At 40.5% G+C, this 18,061-nt stretch overlaps 1 protein-coding gene across 4 annotated transcripts in view; it reads left to right on the top strand.

Moving 5' to 3' along the window:
• FSTL5 (follistatin like 5) overlaps positions 1-18,061 on the top strand; it is a 445,346-nt gene that overhangs the window by 83,289 nt on the left and 343,996 nt on the right. For all 4 annotated transcript variants that reach the window (XM_060778765.2, XM_060778762.2, XM_067468703.1 and 1 more), the window contains one exon: positions 11,813-11,846. In XM_060778765.2, coding sequence (XP_060634748.2) covers positions 11,813-11,846 — 34 coding nt within the window. The remainder of the gene's footprint in view (positions 1-11,812; positions 11,847-18,061) is intronic.

Here is an 18,061-nt window from a genome sequence, read left to right as displayed (position 1 = left end):
GTAATTGGTTCTCCTTCTTCCACTGTGTTAAACATTGAGTGGTATTTAACTAAAGCAACTCTGATATAAATGTATGCCAGTGAAATACAGCAAAGTATGTTCTTCAAGTCTAGGTAGGCCTATCTACAGCTGCTGTGTTAAATTAATCTGGGGCTTTGATGGGCCATTTCTGATTTCATTAACACCAGGTTGAACCTTCAATTAACTCTGATGATGCAAAACGACCTGCGCCTTCCCCCCTCCCCAAAGACGCCAAGGATATAATAACTGCACAACAGTTAAAAAAAATCTCTCACACTGCTGTTAAAATTAGTAAATTTATGTGGGGCATTTTTCTAGCCCTGCCATAGATACAGGCAAAATGTCAGGAGATAATGCTTCTAGAACATGGCCATATAGCCTGAACAAACTATGCCAACCCAGTGATTCCAGTCATGAAAGCCTTCGACAATACTTCTTTAGTCATCTTTTCTTTTGAAATCTGGTGTGTGTGTGTAACTTATATAAAAAGGCTAGTCTTCTTCTGCTATAGAACATAAGTTCGAAAAGGGTATTGAAAGTTGTTAGGAATATTGAAAGTTGTTAGGAAACTGAAGTATATTTTAAGATTTTTAAAAGTTGTAATAAAAATTAAAAATCACATTTAAAGCAGAACATTTAACAAGCAGCCACCCATTCAGTTGAGTTGTTTTCCCACTAATGTCAAAGATTGACCAATAAATCTTGGGCACATAGTAAAGCATGTTCTATTTGTGCAAATTGTCCCTGTTAAATTTGCCCAAGTTGCATACTCTGATAATGACTTCAAGTGGAGTAGAAAGACATTGGCAAATATATCTATTAAATCTCTTGTCTTGGCTTAGGCCGTTGTTTCTCAACCTGGGGATCAGGACACCTGTGAGGGACACGAGCAGGACCATAGCCCGGGGGGGGGGGGGGCGTGGTCATGGGGGTTCTGTTGGTTATGGGAAGTTTGGTGGGAAGTTTGGTGAACTATAAATCCCGGCGACCACGACTCCCAAATATCAAGGTCTATTTTCCCCAAACCTCACCAGTGTTCATATTTGGCCATATTGAGTATTTCTGCCAAATTTGGTCCAGATCTATCATTGTTTGAGTCCATAGTACTTTCTGGCAGTAAGTGAACTACAACTTGAAAACTCAAGTCAATGCCCACCAAACTCTTCCAGTATTTTCTGTTGGTCATGGGAGTTCTGTGTGCCAAGATTTATTCAATTCCATCATTGGTGGAGTTCAGAATGCTTTTTTATTGTAGGTCAGCTATAAATCCCAGCAACTACAATCCCCAAGTGACAAAATCAGCCCTCAACCCCACCAGTATTCAAATGTGGGTGTATCATGTATTTGTGCCTAATTTGGTCCAGTGAATGAAAATACATCCTGCATATCAGATATTTACATTGCGATTCATAACGGTAGCAAAAATACAGTTATGAAGTAGCAACAAAAATAATTTTATGGTTTGGGGTCACCACAACATGGGGAACTGTATTAAGGAGTCATGTCATTAGGAAAGTTGAGAAACACTGGCTTATGAGAACTCCTGAGTGTCCCCTCCATAGTTTTATGTGGCTAACACCAGATATTCAGTGAAAAAAGTATTTTAATTACTCCATACTGTGTCATGTATGTCTGAGAAATTTTACTGATTCATATTTTAATAAAAACCCTATCATATGCATACATTCATAGTACATTGGATTTGTTTTTCTTAAAAGTAAAAATAAAGTCAGCTCAAGCAATGAGATAATCTAAGACAGAATTGCTACTAAAAATTCCAAGAGCAATTGCAGCTAAGAACAAATTGAAGTGATATAAAGAATTAGAAGCATTAAAACTGTGTAATTACTGTACAGTAGTTAAAAACTACGCATAACCTATCCCAATTATTTAGAGAGATTCATTTGGAAGGGCTATAAAAATTGCCTTCTGACAAGAGAGAGACTGGAACAAGGTTAAAAATGTGCTTTTGTTATGAAGTTATCTCCAGCTGTTTTGATATACTCTTAAAAATGTATAAAGACACAGAAATTGCCTTTAGTAGTGTTGTTATAATCAACTGGGTTAGCAAATGCCATAGTGAAATAGCATTATTGTTAGCTTTAGTAGGAGCGGGGAAAAGGTTAGCTTGCAGCGGCTGAAATTCAGGTAGCTGCCAGCAGGATAATCTGCTTCTAATTTATTTTTTCGTCTTCCATGCTGTTGCAACTGCAGTTCCTATAATGATCAGTGAAACTGCAAATGGCTAAAATCCCTTTGATATGATTACAAAGCTCATGAAAACTATAACAATGAATTGCAGTATTAGGGATTCCCCCCACCACTCCTTGTCCATATTATTAGATTTCTCCCCACCCTGAGCCCTGCAGTAGTGCTGGTGGTGCTGTAGGGAGATCGCCCAATGAAGGAGACCACTGTAATTCATGTCCTGGCACCATGTGTCTGGATGCAGGAGGATAAGGGATTTTGACCAAGCCCCCTCCCTTTCCTACTTTGAATCTCATCGAACCACCCTCCCGCCTACTTTCACAATTTAAGTTATTTACTTGCTTTGGGTCTGGGCAGGAATTTTCCCCCTTGTTAAGGGTTTTTCCCCTACTTATGCTATACTGTCATGGAGAACTTAACATTTGATTTAGGGTAGTGTCTTAAATGGGCCTCCACCCTTGATGTATAGCTCTGAGATCAGTAATCACCTTTAGCACTCCCTTTTGGTGAAGGATCTGACCCTGAACTGGTGTCTGTCAACTGTGATGGTCTGGATGAGGATGAACAAATTGAAAATGAATCCTGACAAGACAGAGGTACTCCTGGTCAGTTGTAAGGCCAATCAGGGTATAGGGTTGCAACTGAACGAGGTTACATCCCCCCCCCCCCCACCAAAGTCACAAATCTGCAGCTTGGGCGTAGTCCTGGACTCAGCACTGACTCTTCAGACCCAGGTGTCAGCAGTAGCTGGAAGAGTCTTTGCACAGTTAAATCTCGTGCACCAGCTGTTTCTATACCTTGAAAATCCTGATCTGGCCATGGTGGTACACGTCTTGGTCACACCCAGATTAAACTACCGTAATGTGCTCTACATGGGGCTGCCCCAGAAAAGCATTTGGAAACTGCAACTGGTTTAAAGATCAGCTGCCAGATTGCTTACAGGAGCCGGGTTTAGGGAGCGAACTACCCCCCCGATAAAACAACTGCACTGGCTACCAATTTGTTTCCGGGTGCAATTCAAGATGCTGGCTTTAGTCTATAAAGCCCTAAACGGTTTGGGTCCAGCCTACTTAGCTGACTGCATCTCTTCCTATGAACCCACACAAGCCCTGAGGTCTTCAAGAGAGGCCCTACTCTCAGCCCTGCCACCATCTCAAGTGCTTTTGGTGAAAATGAGAGAGAGGGCCTTTTCAGTGGTTGCCCCATAGCTCTGAAATTCACTTCCTTAAGAGGCTAGAATGGCTCTCTCTTTGCTATCATCCAGGAATCAAGTTAAAACTTTCCTATGGAAACAGGCCTTTTCTGAAGGTGAAGAGTTGTATTGCAAACACTATATTTATGTGTGCAATGTATAAATTATAGTGAACCTCCGGCAATGAACCTGACAATGGCCTAAAGGAATGGACATTAATTGAGAGTTTTAATCTATTGAATGTTTAAATTGTGCTTTTGCTGGTTTTGTACTATATGTGTCGCAGGTCTTATAATTTTTATAAGATATGTTTTAGTCTGATGATTGTGTTTATTTTTATACTATACTAGCTTGGGGACCCGGCGTTGCCCGGGTTATTAGAGAAAGTGGGTAATGGCAGTTCTGTATGCCAAGTTTGGTCTTTATTGGTCTTTGGATAATGGCAGCATTATTTTCAGGAAGTGAGTGAAGGTACTTGAAGTCCCATCATCCATGGGCCATCCTCCTACAAACAGCAGCAGGATATAGAGTGGGTCATGGAGGCTCTGTGTGCCAAGTTTGGTCTTTATCAGTCATTAGATGAGGGTGGCAGTGGTGTCAGTAAGTGAGTGAAGGTACTGCAAGTCCCATCATCCAAAGTCCATCCCCTTTCAAACTGCAGCAGGATGTAGAGTGGATCATGGGGGCTCTATGTGCCAAGTGTGGTCTTGATTGGTCATTAGAAGAGGGTTGCAGCAATCTTTGGAAGGGAGTGAAGGTACTTGAAGTCCCATCATCCATGGTCTGTCCTCCTCCAAACTGCACCAGGATGTAGAGTGGGTCATTGGAGCTCCATGTGCCAAGTGTAGTCTTGATTAGTCATTGGCGGGGGTCTCAGTGGTCTTAGGAAGTGAGCAAAGGTACTGCAAGTCCCATCATCCATCTCCAAAGTTTTCCAAACAACACCAGGACGTAACGTGGGTCATGAGAGGTCTATGTGCCAAGTTTGGTCTTGATCCGTCATTGGATGAGCTTTGCAGAGGTCTCAGAATGTGAGTGAAGGTACTGGAAGTCCCATCATCCATGGTCCAGCCTTCTCCAAAACTGCAGCAGGATGTAGAGTGGGCCATGGAGACTCAGTGTGCCAAGTTTGGTATTTATTGGTAATTGGATGAGGGTTGCAGTGGTCTGGAGAATTGAGCGATGGCACTGCAAGTCCCATAATCCATGCACGATCCACAGTCAAACCTCACCAGGGCATAAAGTGGGTCATGAGAGGTCTATGTGCCAAGTTTGGTGTTGTTCAATCATTGTTGAGGGTTGCAGCAGTCTCGGAAAGCGAGTAGAGGTACTTCAAGTCCCATCATCCATGGCATGCCCTACTCCAAACCGTATTAGGATGTAGAGTGGGTCATGGGGGCTCTGTGTGCCAAGTTTGGTTTTGTTTGGACATTAGATGAGGGTTGCAGTAGTCTTGGGAAGGGAGTGGAGGTACTTCAAGTCCCATCATCCATGGTCTGTCCTCCTCGAAAGTGCACCAGGATGTAGAGTGGGTCATGGGGACTCTGCTTGCCAAGTTTGGTCTTGATCAGTCATTGGCGAGGGTCGCAGTGATCTCAGGAAGTGAGTGAAATGATTGCAAGTCCCATCATCCATTGCCAAATTATTCCAAACCGCACCAGGATGTAGAGTGGGTCATGCAGGCTCTCAGTGTAAATTGTGGTCCTGTTCCATCATTGTTGGCAGTTGTAATGGTCTTAGGAAGGGAGTTTAGGTACTGTAAGTCCCATCGTCCATGGTGCATCCTCCTTCAAACTGCACCAGGATGTAGAGTGCGTCATGGAGACTCAGTGTGCCAAGTTTGGTATTTATCGGTAATTGGATGAGGGTTGCAGTGGTCTGAAGAATTGAGCAATGGTACTGCAAGTCCCATAATCCACGGTCCATCCCCGGCCAAACCACACCAGGACGTAAAGTGGGTCATGAGAGGTCTATGTGCGAAGTTTGGTCCTGATGAGTCACTGGATGAGGTTAGCAGCAGTCTCAGAATGTGAGTGGTGGTACTGCAAGTCCCATCATCCACGGTTCATCATCCTCCAAACTGCAGTAGGATGTAGAGTGGGTCATGGGGGCTCTGTGTGCCTATTTCGGTCTGTATTGGGAGTGTTCTGACCCATCCCCCTTTGGCCTTTCCTTTCCTCTCTTTCTCATCTCGGAATGTTGGATTTGAGGCTGGCCAATCAGAGACCATATGCAAATTTCCTTCTGTCATGCCCCGTTTCTGCCATGAACCCTCTTCTCCACCAGGGGCTCCTATTGAAGCTGGCCAATCAGAGACCATATGCAAATAGCACCACAGCGGCAGCCAATCAGAACGCTGGCACATACACCGCCCGCCGCCCTTCCTCTGTCCGATACACTCTTCTTTATTATATATATAGATAATGGTTTGTTTACGATTGTTGTTCACCACTCTGAGTCCCAATCTTGGAGAAAAGTGGGAAATAAATAAATAAATAAATACAATAAGGATGGGAAGCTGGAACTGCCCATAAGTATCGTGCAGTCAAGATTTTTGCCCTGTCCAGGGACCATGTGGCCCAAAGATGGGCATCCTCAGATCAACCTTCCGTCTCTTATGGCTCATCTGGGAGTGACCAAAATTTTAAGCTGAGTTTCTCCCTGGGCCTATGGTGTTTTGCACATGGAAGTCTAAAGAGAACTGACTGTCCTAGCTGTTCCTCTATCAGGTTACTCCATCCTTTAGTTTTTGCTTATTACTGAGCATTGCACATATTTCATCACACATGCTGTCTGCTCTTGATATTTCATTGGTTAATTAACAAGGTTCTTTTTCCTTTTGAACATGCCTCACAGACAGAAGAAGGTTTTCTAAATCTGAATTGAAACTGTACTAGTTGATATTAACCTGTGCAGTTGCATGGAAATCTGGGAAAAAAGTTTGCCGTCCTATCCTGATTATATTGTATTTTATACTGCAATTTATTTGTTTAGAAGCAACTTGCATTGAATTCATTAGGGTTTATTTATAGGTAAGTTGATATTGGACTGAAGCATAAGTAAATTACTCTTTCAAATAAGAAAATTAAACATTTGACAAAAAATGGGCACTATTTACGCTTTCCAACAATACATCTATGAATCAGGTCATCCATATCTTTGAGGCTTTTGACTGACTAAGTTAAAGCAGTCCTGTGTAGGTTTCTTTTATTTCTGCATTTTTCCAAAGAGGATCAGGTTAATACTTTGTGTTGCCTAATTTGAAAACCAGGATTCAGTAGTACTGGAAGATGAACTTTATTTTAACACTGGTACTGGTCTTTTTATCCCCTGCCACATCACCTTGAGATAGTAGACTAGTTTAGGATGCCCAAGGCAGATATATGACATAATATACAATTCAAACAGAATATCACAACTGGAAAAATGCTACTACTGCCTTCCCTGCAGCATCTCCTCTTCCCTCAGTCTATCTAATGTTGTGCCTAGCCCTGTTTCCTGGGATTATTACAAAAAAGAAAGGGGGAGTTGATAATAGTCAGACAAGCTATCTGTTTATTGCTGGGTTATACAATAGATCCACAAGCTGCAAAGTCTTTTGAAGCTGTACCAAATATTTGTTAGGTCAGAATCAACAAGTGGTATACTACTGCAGATAGAATACTCTTATTATGTTTATGAATTCATTCACATTATGTAGTTTCAGTATCTCACTATACAATTTTATCGATGATTTTTTGTTGACAGGAAAACAGCTCTTGTTCATGTTCTGAAAATCTCGCTTACATAGTTCAATAAAAGCAGACTAGTTAGAGAAAATATGTTATTTTATTGTCATTTCATATTCATAAATAACAGCATGTGATAAAGAACAGTACATTTTCTGAATAAGCTCATTGTTAATAAAGCAACAAGATACTATAACGGATGCTGGGGTGCTGTGAGAGCTTATATATGTTTAATCCCCATGCTCCAAAATCTGAAAGCAATGTTTGAATAATCTTTACTGATTTGTTTACAATGCCTACCATCTCTTCATACAACCCTTTTGGGCCATACTGCTGTGCCAGCAATTGCTAGTGAAAGTGAAGGCACAGGGAGTGGCTCGTGGTGCCCTGCGCACCTTCCCACCTCTCCTCATCACATAGAGGGGACAGGAGAGCTTGTGTCGAGGGCTGACTTTGGCACCCTTTCCCTCCCTTCATCAGATGGCAGAAAGGGCGGTAAAGCACATCACCCCACCACTTTTTCTGCCATCACACAGGAAAAAGGAAAGGAAAGTGCGGATAGCTCTGTTGGAGCTACCTAAACTAGACTTTCCTTCCCGTAGTGGAGGAGAAATTACCTTTTGGCACTTGTCCCCCACTTTGGGAGGAATGTGAGTGGTGCCTGCTGTTGGTTGAGTGATGGTGCATGGCAGGCCCTGTCCTTGCCTCAATTAAAAGCGGCAAAATGTAGCAAAATGCCCTATGTGAAAAGATCCCTATTTATTTACTATATTTATTTATTTACTATATTTCTATTTTGCCCTTCTCAGCCCGAGGGCGACTCAAAGTCCCTAGACTCTGTTTTTCTAATAATCACAAAGCAATTTACAATGTAAAATAGCATCAAATCCATAAAAGACTCAAATAATAATAATTGCTGGTTTTGTTTACTGCCATAGTCAAGTCATCTGCACGTCAAGAATCAGAGCTACACTCATGTGCCATCCTAGAATGATTTTGGTATGATTATTTGAATGTGGCTAGGTGCAGAGTTAGTTTCTGGGGGAGAGTGGTGCCATACAGAATGGGGGATTGTGTGTTTGAACTGCTGAACACCCAAGGAGTTATTCAGAACTCTGCATGAGTCGCACTTCCAAAGTCTTGTGCTATAATCAGTATTTTTATAGAATGGACTTGTCAATCAAAGTAAAATATGCATAGAAATTAAACTGGAAGAATGCAATATGATGTCAGTTAGTGCTTGAATGAGGAATAATACTCTCATGGTTGCCTGGATACAAATAAGATGTGTGTCATAGAGGAAGGCAAATGTAAATGAATGAACAAATGAGTTGTCAACTTTAGCTTTAGTCTGTGACAAGGGCAAGGGAAATGGCTGGCAAGATGGATGACTTGCAAGATTCATCAGGGTACTGTGTACATCTTTGGACAGACAGCCTTTCTAGGTGATCTTGATTTATTTAAGATTTTTTTATTGTAATCCTGTATAGTTAAGGATTACAGAAAATCACAATATAACCTTTTACAATAAAATAGCAAGTTAAGTAACACATTCTGCATGCTCATTTTCATTTAAATGTTGAACTCTGTGGACTGAATGCCAACCCTATTTTTAATTGCTTCTAGAGATAACTAAAACACAGCATTTGCTGACTCTCTATCTGAAGTGAATTGCCAGGATCAACCACTGAGAACAGCCTTCTACAGTTCTTTGTTTTTAAAGTTTTTCCCCTCTTTACCATCAATGAGCCTCCTATCATCCCTCACCACTGGCAGGCTACACTTGCTAGTAAATATGGGGGTTGCAGTGTAGTTCCATTTGAAGGGCTATACATTCCCCATCCTTTTTATAACACCCATGTATAGTTGGCTTTCTCTGAATAAATGCATGGTCTCAACCCTATAGATAGTGACATGATAGGCACCACCCTACCTGCGTGACCGCATCTCCATCTACGAACCCACACGCTCGCTCCGGTCATCTGGGGAGGCCCTGCTCGTGATCCCACCTACGTCGCAAGTGCGCTTGGTGGGGACACGGGACAGGGCTTTCTCTGTGGCGGCCCCCCGACTTTGGAATGCCCTTCCAAAAGAGCTTCGTCAGGCCTCTACTCTAGCAGTTTTCAGAAGGAACCTAAAAACTTGGCTGTTCCGATGTGCCTTCGCAGATTAGGAATGCCCATCCCAAGTCCTAGAAGCACTTTAGCACAACCAATGTTACTGCACACCGCACTTTTAATCCTACGTTCCTCCTGCCATCTCAGCACTTTTAACCCTGTACCCCATTGCGCCGGCCGAACCAGTTTTAATAGTGTCTTGATGTATTGATGTATTGTCATTGTGGTTATTTTGCTTAATTGTTTTGATTTGCTTTGTTTATTGTTATGTCATGTTTTCTATTGTATTGTGTTTTGAGGCTTCGGCCCGTGTAAGCCGCATCGAGTCCTTCGGGAGATGCTAGCGGGGTACAAATAAAGTTAATAATAATAATAATAATAATAATAATAGGCATATGAAAGAAATTTGGTTTGATTCTTGCAAGTTGGTATTCAGAGTACTTTTATTTGACCAGATTTATTTTTAAGCCAAAGCCTGTTAAGGAAACAGCATTACAAATTTATTTATTTAATTTATTTATTTAAAACTTTTATATCCCAATCTTCTCTACCTCCAGAGGGACTCAGACCGGCTAACAGCAAAGATTCAATGCTAACACTGAAAATCTAAAACATAATACACAACATTAAATTACCAATTACATTACATAAATTACATAAAATTACATAACAGCCGTTTGCCAGGATAAAATCATGTCTAACTCAGTCCATATGTCCATTCTATATATTGTGATCAGTACCATTAGTCGATTGCCGGTCTCAGTCATCATTCTGCAAAAGTTTTGTTGGCCAGCCAGGTTTTCACTAGCTTCTTAAAGGTCAGGAGGGAGAGGGCAGATCTAATTTCATTTGGGAGGGAATTCTATAGCCAAGGGGCCACCACAGACCGAGACCAGGGCCTCTCCAGACGATCTTAACACTCTTGATGGTTCATAGGAGACAATACGTTTAGACAGGTAAACTGGGCCGGAACTGTATAGGGTTTTATAGGTTAAAACCAGCACTTTGAATTGCTCTTGGAAGCTAATTGGCAGCCAGTGGAGCTGACGTAACAAGGGAGTTGTACGCTCCCTGTACCCCGCCCCTGTTAGTAACCTGGCTGCCGAGCGTTGGACTAATTGCAGCTTCTGGGCATTCTTCATAGGCAACCCCACGTAGAGAGTGTTGCAGTAATCTATACGGGATGTTACCAGAGCGTGGACCAACGTGGCCAAGTCCGACTTCCCAAGGTACGGGTGCAGCTGGCGCACCAGCTTTAACTGTGCAAAAGCTCTCCCGGCCACTGCCGAGACTTGGGTTTCCAGGCTCAGTGATAATTCCAGGATCACTCCCAAGCTGTGAACCTGCGCCTTCAAGGGGAGTGTAATTCCGTCAAGCACAGGCTGTAACCCTATACCCTGTTCGGCCTTACGACTGACCAGGAGTACCTCTGTCTTGTCTGGATTTAGTTTCAGTTTGTTCGCCCTCATCCAGTCCGTTACAGCGGCCAAGCACCGGTTCAGGACTTGAACAGCCTCCTTAGTAGTAGATGGGAAGGAGTGACAGAGTCAGACATCATCTGCGTACAGGTGACACCGTACCCCGAAACTCTGGATGATCTCCCCCAATGGCTTCATGTATATGTTGAATAACATAGGGGACAGTACTGAGCCCTGCGGGGCCCCACAGTACAATGGCCGTGGGGTCGAGCAGGAGTCCCCTAACAGCACCTTCTGGGAGCAACCCTCAAGGAAGGACTGGGGCCACTGTAAAGCAGTACCTCCAAGATCCATTCCTGCGAGGTGTCTCAGAAGGATACCATGGTCGACACTATCAAAGGCCGATGAGAGGTCCAGCAGAACCAACAGGGACACACTCCCCGTCGAGCTCCCGGCGAAGATCATCAATTAAAGTGACCAAGACTGTCTCAGTACCATGTCCCGGCCTAAAGCCTGACTGTGCCGGATCCAGATAATCAGTGTCTACCAAGAATTCCTGGAGTTGCGAGGCCACCACACATTCCAGGACTTTGCCCAAATAGGGGAGATTGGAAACTGGCCGATAGTTGATGAATTGAGTGGGGTTCAGTGATGGTTTTTTCAACAGTGGTTTTATAACAGCTTATTTTAAATAACAAGGGAGTGAGACCTAATGGGAAAAATCAGGGGAGTGGGATAAAGAACCCATCTCTCCTCCATTTAGTCTATGGATATCCACCACCTCCTTTGCATTTCAGCTATGAGGGAACATTGGGATTTGAGGCACTTTGTTTCCTTTTTAGCATTACAGGACATTATACTCTTATACACATTACTTGAAAATAGGCCTCATGGTCTTCAATGAAGCTTTTCCCTATGTTTTAGGAAATCATCTTTACATTTATCTGTTTTGGCTTGATTTATCAAATCCTGATGAATTACCTACAGTAAGTGATTAAGTTATGTCTCCTGTATTGTCAACTGTTTATAAAAGGTTTTTCTGTCATTGGTTGTTGTGTAATAACTTATCTCTTGACATAAAGGCAATATAGATGAAGTAATTGCTGTTCTCTTTCTTTTGAATTGCAGCAAGAGAAGAGTCCAGAGAATTCAAAAAATAAAGGTATGTATGTACAGTTAGAAGTCCTCCCCAGTCCATTCTTTATAGTTCAACATAAAGCCAGTATTTATGATTTCTATCAAATTTTGTCTATTTCTCAGTTTCATGTGGAGTGAATGATAAAATCTGAAATGACACTATCTATTACAATTAGCTAACTCTGAATTTTGGTTGGATTAATATTTTGCTTATAGATAGATAAGCAATCTCTTTGGTGGTATAACATGTGCATTCCATAGTGAATTTTTTTCATTTGAATAGGGGGCACATCTCAGTTAGGTTCCAAGAAGAGTGATCTCTGACAATATAATTCCTTGGGTTTTTCTGATTGTTTTTACCTATGCAGTCACCATTCTGTGTTTTGGAGGGGCTGTTTGTATTGATTTCCTGGATCTGCACTGAGACTTTTCTTTAAAAAAGTTTGATGAGGTGGCCATATTAAAAAATCAAGAGAACGTTCTGCCCTCTTGGTTTTTAATAACTTCTTTCTTGAAGCTAAAGTCCTAAAGTGCATAATTGCTATTCGATTTTTGCAGTGATGCTTTCTAATATGGAAATGCCAACTTTTAAGAAAGGGGCAGGAGGAGAAGAGGAGACATGGTTTGGATGTGTCATAGGTGTACCACATTATTGCCAGAAAAGGTCCAGGATATCAGAAACATAATTCAGATATTTAAAAAGAGAGCACAGAGTGAGGGGGAGAGATAGAACTATGATAACACATACTGTATCCTCCAGAAAACTGCCAACACATTTGTCCCATCTGGAGAGGCATGCTGTAATATTTGTAGCAGGTTACAGTTCTGTTGCTAATCATAGAAGGTGTGGATGTGGCAGTGGGGGAATAGGGAAAAGCTTGACACAAAACATGTCCCCTTCATCATGTTTTAGCAGCTATTCAATACAACTTTATCTATAAAAATTAACTTCACTTTTTCTGTACATTAATTATATGACCTATGTTCTTGGTGCTATGAGAAGACCTGTCAACATATTCTGTAGAAATAAGTTTCTTTTATTTATTCATTTCTGTGCATTCAGTCAAACACACACATCTGTTTTATATATTCAGTATTCATGCTTTGGTACCCATAGGAATGTATGATTTGCCATCTAAATGATATTGTCAATATTGTGGTGAGCAACTTGCTGCCATCTTTTTTTCTTTGACTCAACATTGGCTGTGGAAGGTTCAGCCCAATATTATCTGGAGAGTTCCTTGCTCTGCATTGTAATAGAATGTTAATATAAATTTATTTCATTCCTATATGAAAAGGCAAACAAATTAAGAACTACCCCTCCACTGGATCACATAGTAATAATTTTTCTACATTGTTAATAGGTATTTCTGAATCTCTGGAAAAGTTCATTGATAAGGAAATTGAGGTTTTGTGCATACAACCATGCACTTACTGAAAATTTATTTTGTCGGATTGTTTCCTGATTTTAAAGAATATCTCCTGCATCTGCAATAATCTAGTCTATCCCCCTCAAGTGGCAACAATGCTCTTCAACAGTAGATGTGGACTACCCCCCCCCCAACCCCCCCGACATTTCCCACAAAACATTGGGTTGTGCAGGTGAGGGCCTTTGGAGCCTAAAAATGACCCCAGGTACTTCATGCACCCTGTATTTATCTCCACTCTGGCTCTGGACACATTTGAGGAGAACCTAGGAGAGATCCTTCAGAGCAGCTGCTCCTAGACATTAGAATTCATCCTATGTGAAGCCAGGCTGTCTCTTTCTATGTTTTCTTTCTGTCAGCAGGTAGGCAGAGACTTCTATGTTTACCCAGGCCTTTGAAGTCTTTTAATTAGGGTGCATCATCATTTTATCAAAGGTCTGAATTCACATGGACAGCTACAAATACCTAACCACCACACATTTAGCTCCCAAGTAACTCCTGGCCAGACTCTCCCTTGACAACAATCCCTCCAGATCTTGATAGCTGTTACTGTCTATCAGGAAGCTTTGAATCAATGGTCCCACACCTCCCTGTTAGTGACCTCTGATGAAACCAGCAGAAGTAGAGTCCCTGTTTAAATTGTTTTTACACTGAAAATCACTCATGCAAGGGAAGTGGCAACATCAATCAGTGGTTCCCTGACTGATAGAAAAAAAAGACCCCCCCCCCCCCAATTGATCTCAGTGACTGCTGCCTAGTACAAGGGAATTGGATGAGTTTCATGTATCTTTGCACTTTCCAAAATTAGGGGATATGTAGTGATCATGAATACAAAATAGTCACAAGTGTTATTCTACATTATGCATTGATTCAGTTAATTCCAAGCATCGTTACTATACCTTAACAGCCCTTTAAATCTATTTTATGTTAATGTTTTTAATAGTTTTTAGGTTTTTCTTTTTTAAAATGCACTATCAATTGTATCCAGTCTTAAATCACATTGTGGTTCACCATGGGTCCCACAATGGAAGTAAAATTATATAAATTTCATGACAAAGTAAAATAGAGTTACATGCTTGAAAATGCGTGAGACTGTGATTTTCTGCATATAACACATGGGTTCTACACTGACATAAAACTCCGTAATTGTTAACATTTTATAGTTATGGGCCACTGTCTTAGTCAAATTAGTCAACTACATCACCAGGGGATCTACATGCCGAGTGCTAAGTTGTCCAGCATCTATTTACTACAAAAGAGATTTTAAAAATAGAGACCACTTTGTCTCCTTGAAGTAACCTCTAAAACTTTCAGTCTATTTTCGCTTAGCAAATTGAAAGACTGAGGGCAGAACAGCATGATATTCTTGCTGAAGAGCAAACAATTTAAATATTTTATGTGTGTAGAAAGCACTCACATATCTTACCCTCAAAAGCATAGCATCCTATCTAACTGTGTGAACTCTGATCTCCCCACCATGTGGCAGCAAGCGCTTCCCCATTAATTTCAATATGGGGGAAGCTCAATATGTTCATCTTTTTGGACATGCAAAGCTGTTCCCTTCATTGAAGTTAATGGAAGCTCTTGCCAGCACATATGCTCACCAGAACACTTGACGCCTACACAAAATTAATGGATTAGGTGAAAAAGAAAATTATGACTACTCAGTATTTGTGTGTAAGCATTTCAGATTCCTTCTATAGTCAAATATTGTTCTTCTGAATTCACTATGGATTTTCTCCATAAATATTACTTGCTTTGAAGATTTTACTAGTGAAGAAAAAACAGATTTACAGATAGTTAAGTACATGCCTATTGTATCTCCCTGCAAGAGATGCTTCACACATCTTGTCTTCCGCTTTCACAGCATCAAATTATCTAGAAAGTGATTTTTTTCTGCACAGCAGTGGCTGCTAAGCAGGCTCTTAAGAATGATTTCTGAGTATGCTACTTCCATGCAGTGAGGAATACTGTATGTTAAAGGAGGTCACCCACATTCTGTGAATTGGCAGGACCCAGCATGCTCTTAGGTTCATTAGGTCTTCAATTTAAGAGACTAACCAAGTATAAAGTTGTCGAAGGACTGTAAAATATCTGCAACAACTCTATCATTAAAGTCTGCCAACTCCAGTTTAAGGGATGCATCCAAGATCCTCCAGCAGATATCTGAAACACTGTTTTTGCCAATTCAGTATTCATGCTTTGGTACCCATAGTAATCACAGTTGTCTTTTCACACCTTCTCATTTAAGTGACTGTGGTTCGTTCCTCTCCTCTTTTGATTTATTGTAGAGTTCATGAAAGTCGTCTGAAAGTGTTCCCATAATAGCTTGCCTTTAATAATCTTCAAATTACTAAATTCCTAGATTTTAGTTAGGGGTGATGGGTCTAGTTAAAAGTAAGAATTGTTACTACTGGAGCTAACATAACCTCTAACTTTAGTAAAGACAAATGAATGAAGTGGAACAAATAAGTTATACCTGAGTATGAGATCTGAGAGGAACTGGACACTAGTATACTTGGTCAGAGATGGAAATACATTTAGCATTTTTTGCACACCCTGAGACTTTGAATGAAAAACTGTGTGTCTTTGTCTTCAGTGTTCACACATTTTTGAGGCTCCTGAAAAATAAGCTGTGCAGAAAATGGTGCTTGCATTTTAAAATATGACCAGCTAAAATGTATATGACTGCAAAATATCCACACAAACATGTTTTGGTCAATTGAGAAAACATGCATAAACTAGGAAAATTGCATGAATATTTTTTTGCAATGTGCAAATACGTGCAAAGGACACAACCAACAAATGTGCAAAATGTAAAGGGTAATGCAGATAGAAAACACAACTCTCAACCACCTGTGAGACAAGTATAGGGAACATTTCAACAGTCCTACTCCTGCTCTACATTTCATTCCTTAAAAATGTTTAAGAGACAGAAGCAATATGCTTGCACTCAGTCATGCCTGTGTTAAATGCTTAAAGGCAAAACAGTAGCATTTCCACATTCAAACCTATGATAATAATATACTGTTGCATCCCTCCCCTTATTACTCTGTTGTCCAGTGGAACCTTGACTTAAGAACATCCCAACTTAAGAGCATTTTGAGTTGAGAGCTATTACTCAGCCTGGGTTTCACTTTGACATACAAGCAGCATTTTGAGTTAAGAGCTAGCGCCAGAGGGAGCACTAGCATGAGAGTTTGGGAATTCAAGGAAGCAGCCTCGATGCCTCATGCTCTTGTCCACTTTGTGAGATTGCTTTCCTCTTTGTTCTTGTCTGCTTTGAGGAACTTTGTGTTCGTTGATTTTGTGTGGTTTTTATTCCTGGTATGTTTGGCTTCATGAAGAGAGAAAAGGAGAGAAAGCAAGACAGGAAGGGAGACTGGAATGAGTATAATATGAATAAAATGATGCTTCTGCCTCTTCACTTTGTGCTTTGTGCTTCCTTGCCATAACATATTGTTCCACGTGAATATGCATTTATACATTATTTGTTATTTATAAAGTACATTTTCTTATTTAAAAACACATAACAAAAATGAGGGGGTTTGGGGGCCAGAAGGGATTCATAACATTTCAATGTATTTTAATAGAAAATTCACTTTGAGATAAGAGAAAACAAACTAAACTATGCACTCAAGATATCACTGTAATAATATAATGTGGCAGTCTCCCTTCTTGGGAAAAATGGGATTAAATATGCAGGGTTGCTTTGTAAGGATATATAAAGAGCTTTACTGAGACTTATCTTCTGTGAAGTGGCCACTTTTACTTTAGCAGCTGGCTACTAGACAACAGAAAAAGTATTTTTGAGTTGTACACTCTAGATTTTGCTCTTGCAGTTTCCCATTATACATAAGTTTGATATTATTCAACTGTTACTTGGGATTTTCTATATATTTATTGCCTGATCATTTTATTTTATTTTTTGGATTTAATAGATTTAGGTAGGTATTATGTATTATGTAGAGTAACAAGAACAAATAAAATTTATTGAGCAGTAGACACAATCAAACAGGATCAGAAGCCAGCACTTCAGGAGCACTCCAGTTTATTGAAGATGACCAGCACTTGTGCAGAAGCAGTAATCATAATGTTGTTCAAATGTTGTTGGACTCTTAAGTCCCACCAACCTGAACCACCTTAGCTGGAGCAATTGCCAAGTATGTGCTAGTGAGCTGAGTAATCTACAATAGTGGACTTCTTATTTCTCATCTGTCTTCTGTCTGCCATGAGTACAGTGCCATACAAAAGTGACATAAAAGGTGGCATAAAGATAAGTTTCAGTAGTCCCCCCCCCCCCCCCCCCGGGTGAATTCTATCTACTCATTAAGCCTTTAAAAAAGCCTGTATTGAAACAATGATGTGAATAATACCACATCTTAAGCAGTTCATAAAGCACATTAATTAATACACAAATGTTACTTTTAAAAAAGTTATTTGAACAACTTCGAGGGTGTGTGTCCTGGGAAGTCCTTTGGGTACAATTCTGCTCTAATATACCAAGAACTAATTGATGCCAATAATGCCTTTAAGGCCATAATTACTAATTGTAATAGTGTGGGTTGAAATATTTTCATGTATTTTTATGAAGGAAAGATGGATGAGTTGAATTAACAAAGTAAATTGCTATATTTCTCAAATATATTAGCATTATTTTATGGGTATTAGATATAATGCCAAATATTACCTATAGTAACTTGCTTCTATATGCTTAGAGGCTTCTGTCTTTTCCTGAGATTTGATGAAGAATCTCATTGGCATAGTCTGTTATTTCAAAACAAAACAAAACTTGGAACTTTTCCCAGTATTT

The sequence above is a fragment of the Anolis sagrei genome, chromosome 5 (assembly GCF_037176765.1).
Source record: "Anolis sagrei isolate rAnoSag1 chromosome 5, rAnoSag1.mat, whole genome shotgun sequence".
In the NCBI taxonomy this organism is placed as follows: domain Eukaryota; kingdom Metazoa; phylum Chordata; class Lepidosauria; order Squamata; family Dactyloidae; genus Anolis; species Anolis sagrei.
The sequence above is the reverse complement of the archived record's forward strand: the minus strand, read 5'-3'. Positions and strand labels throughout refer to the sequence as shown.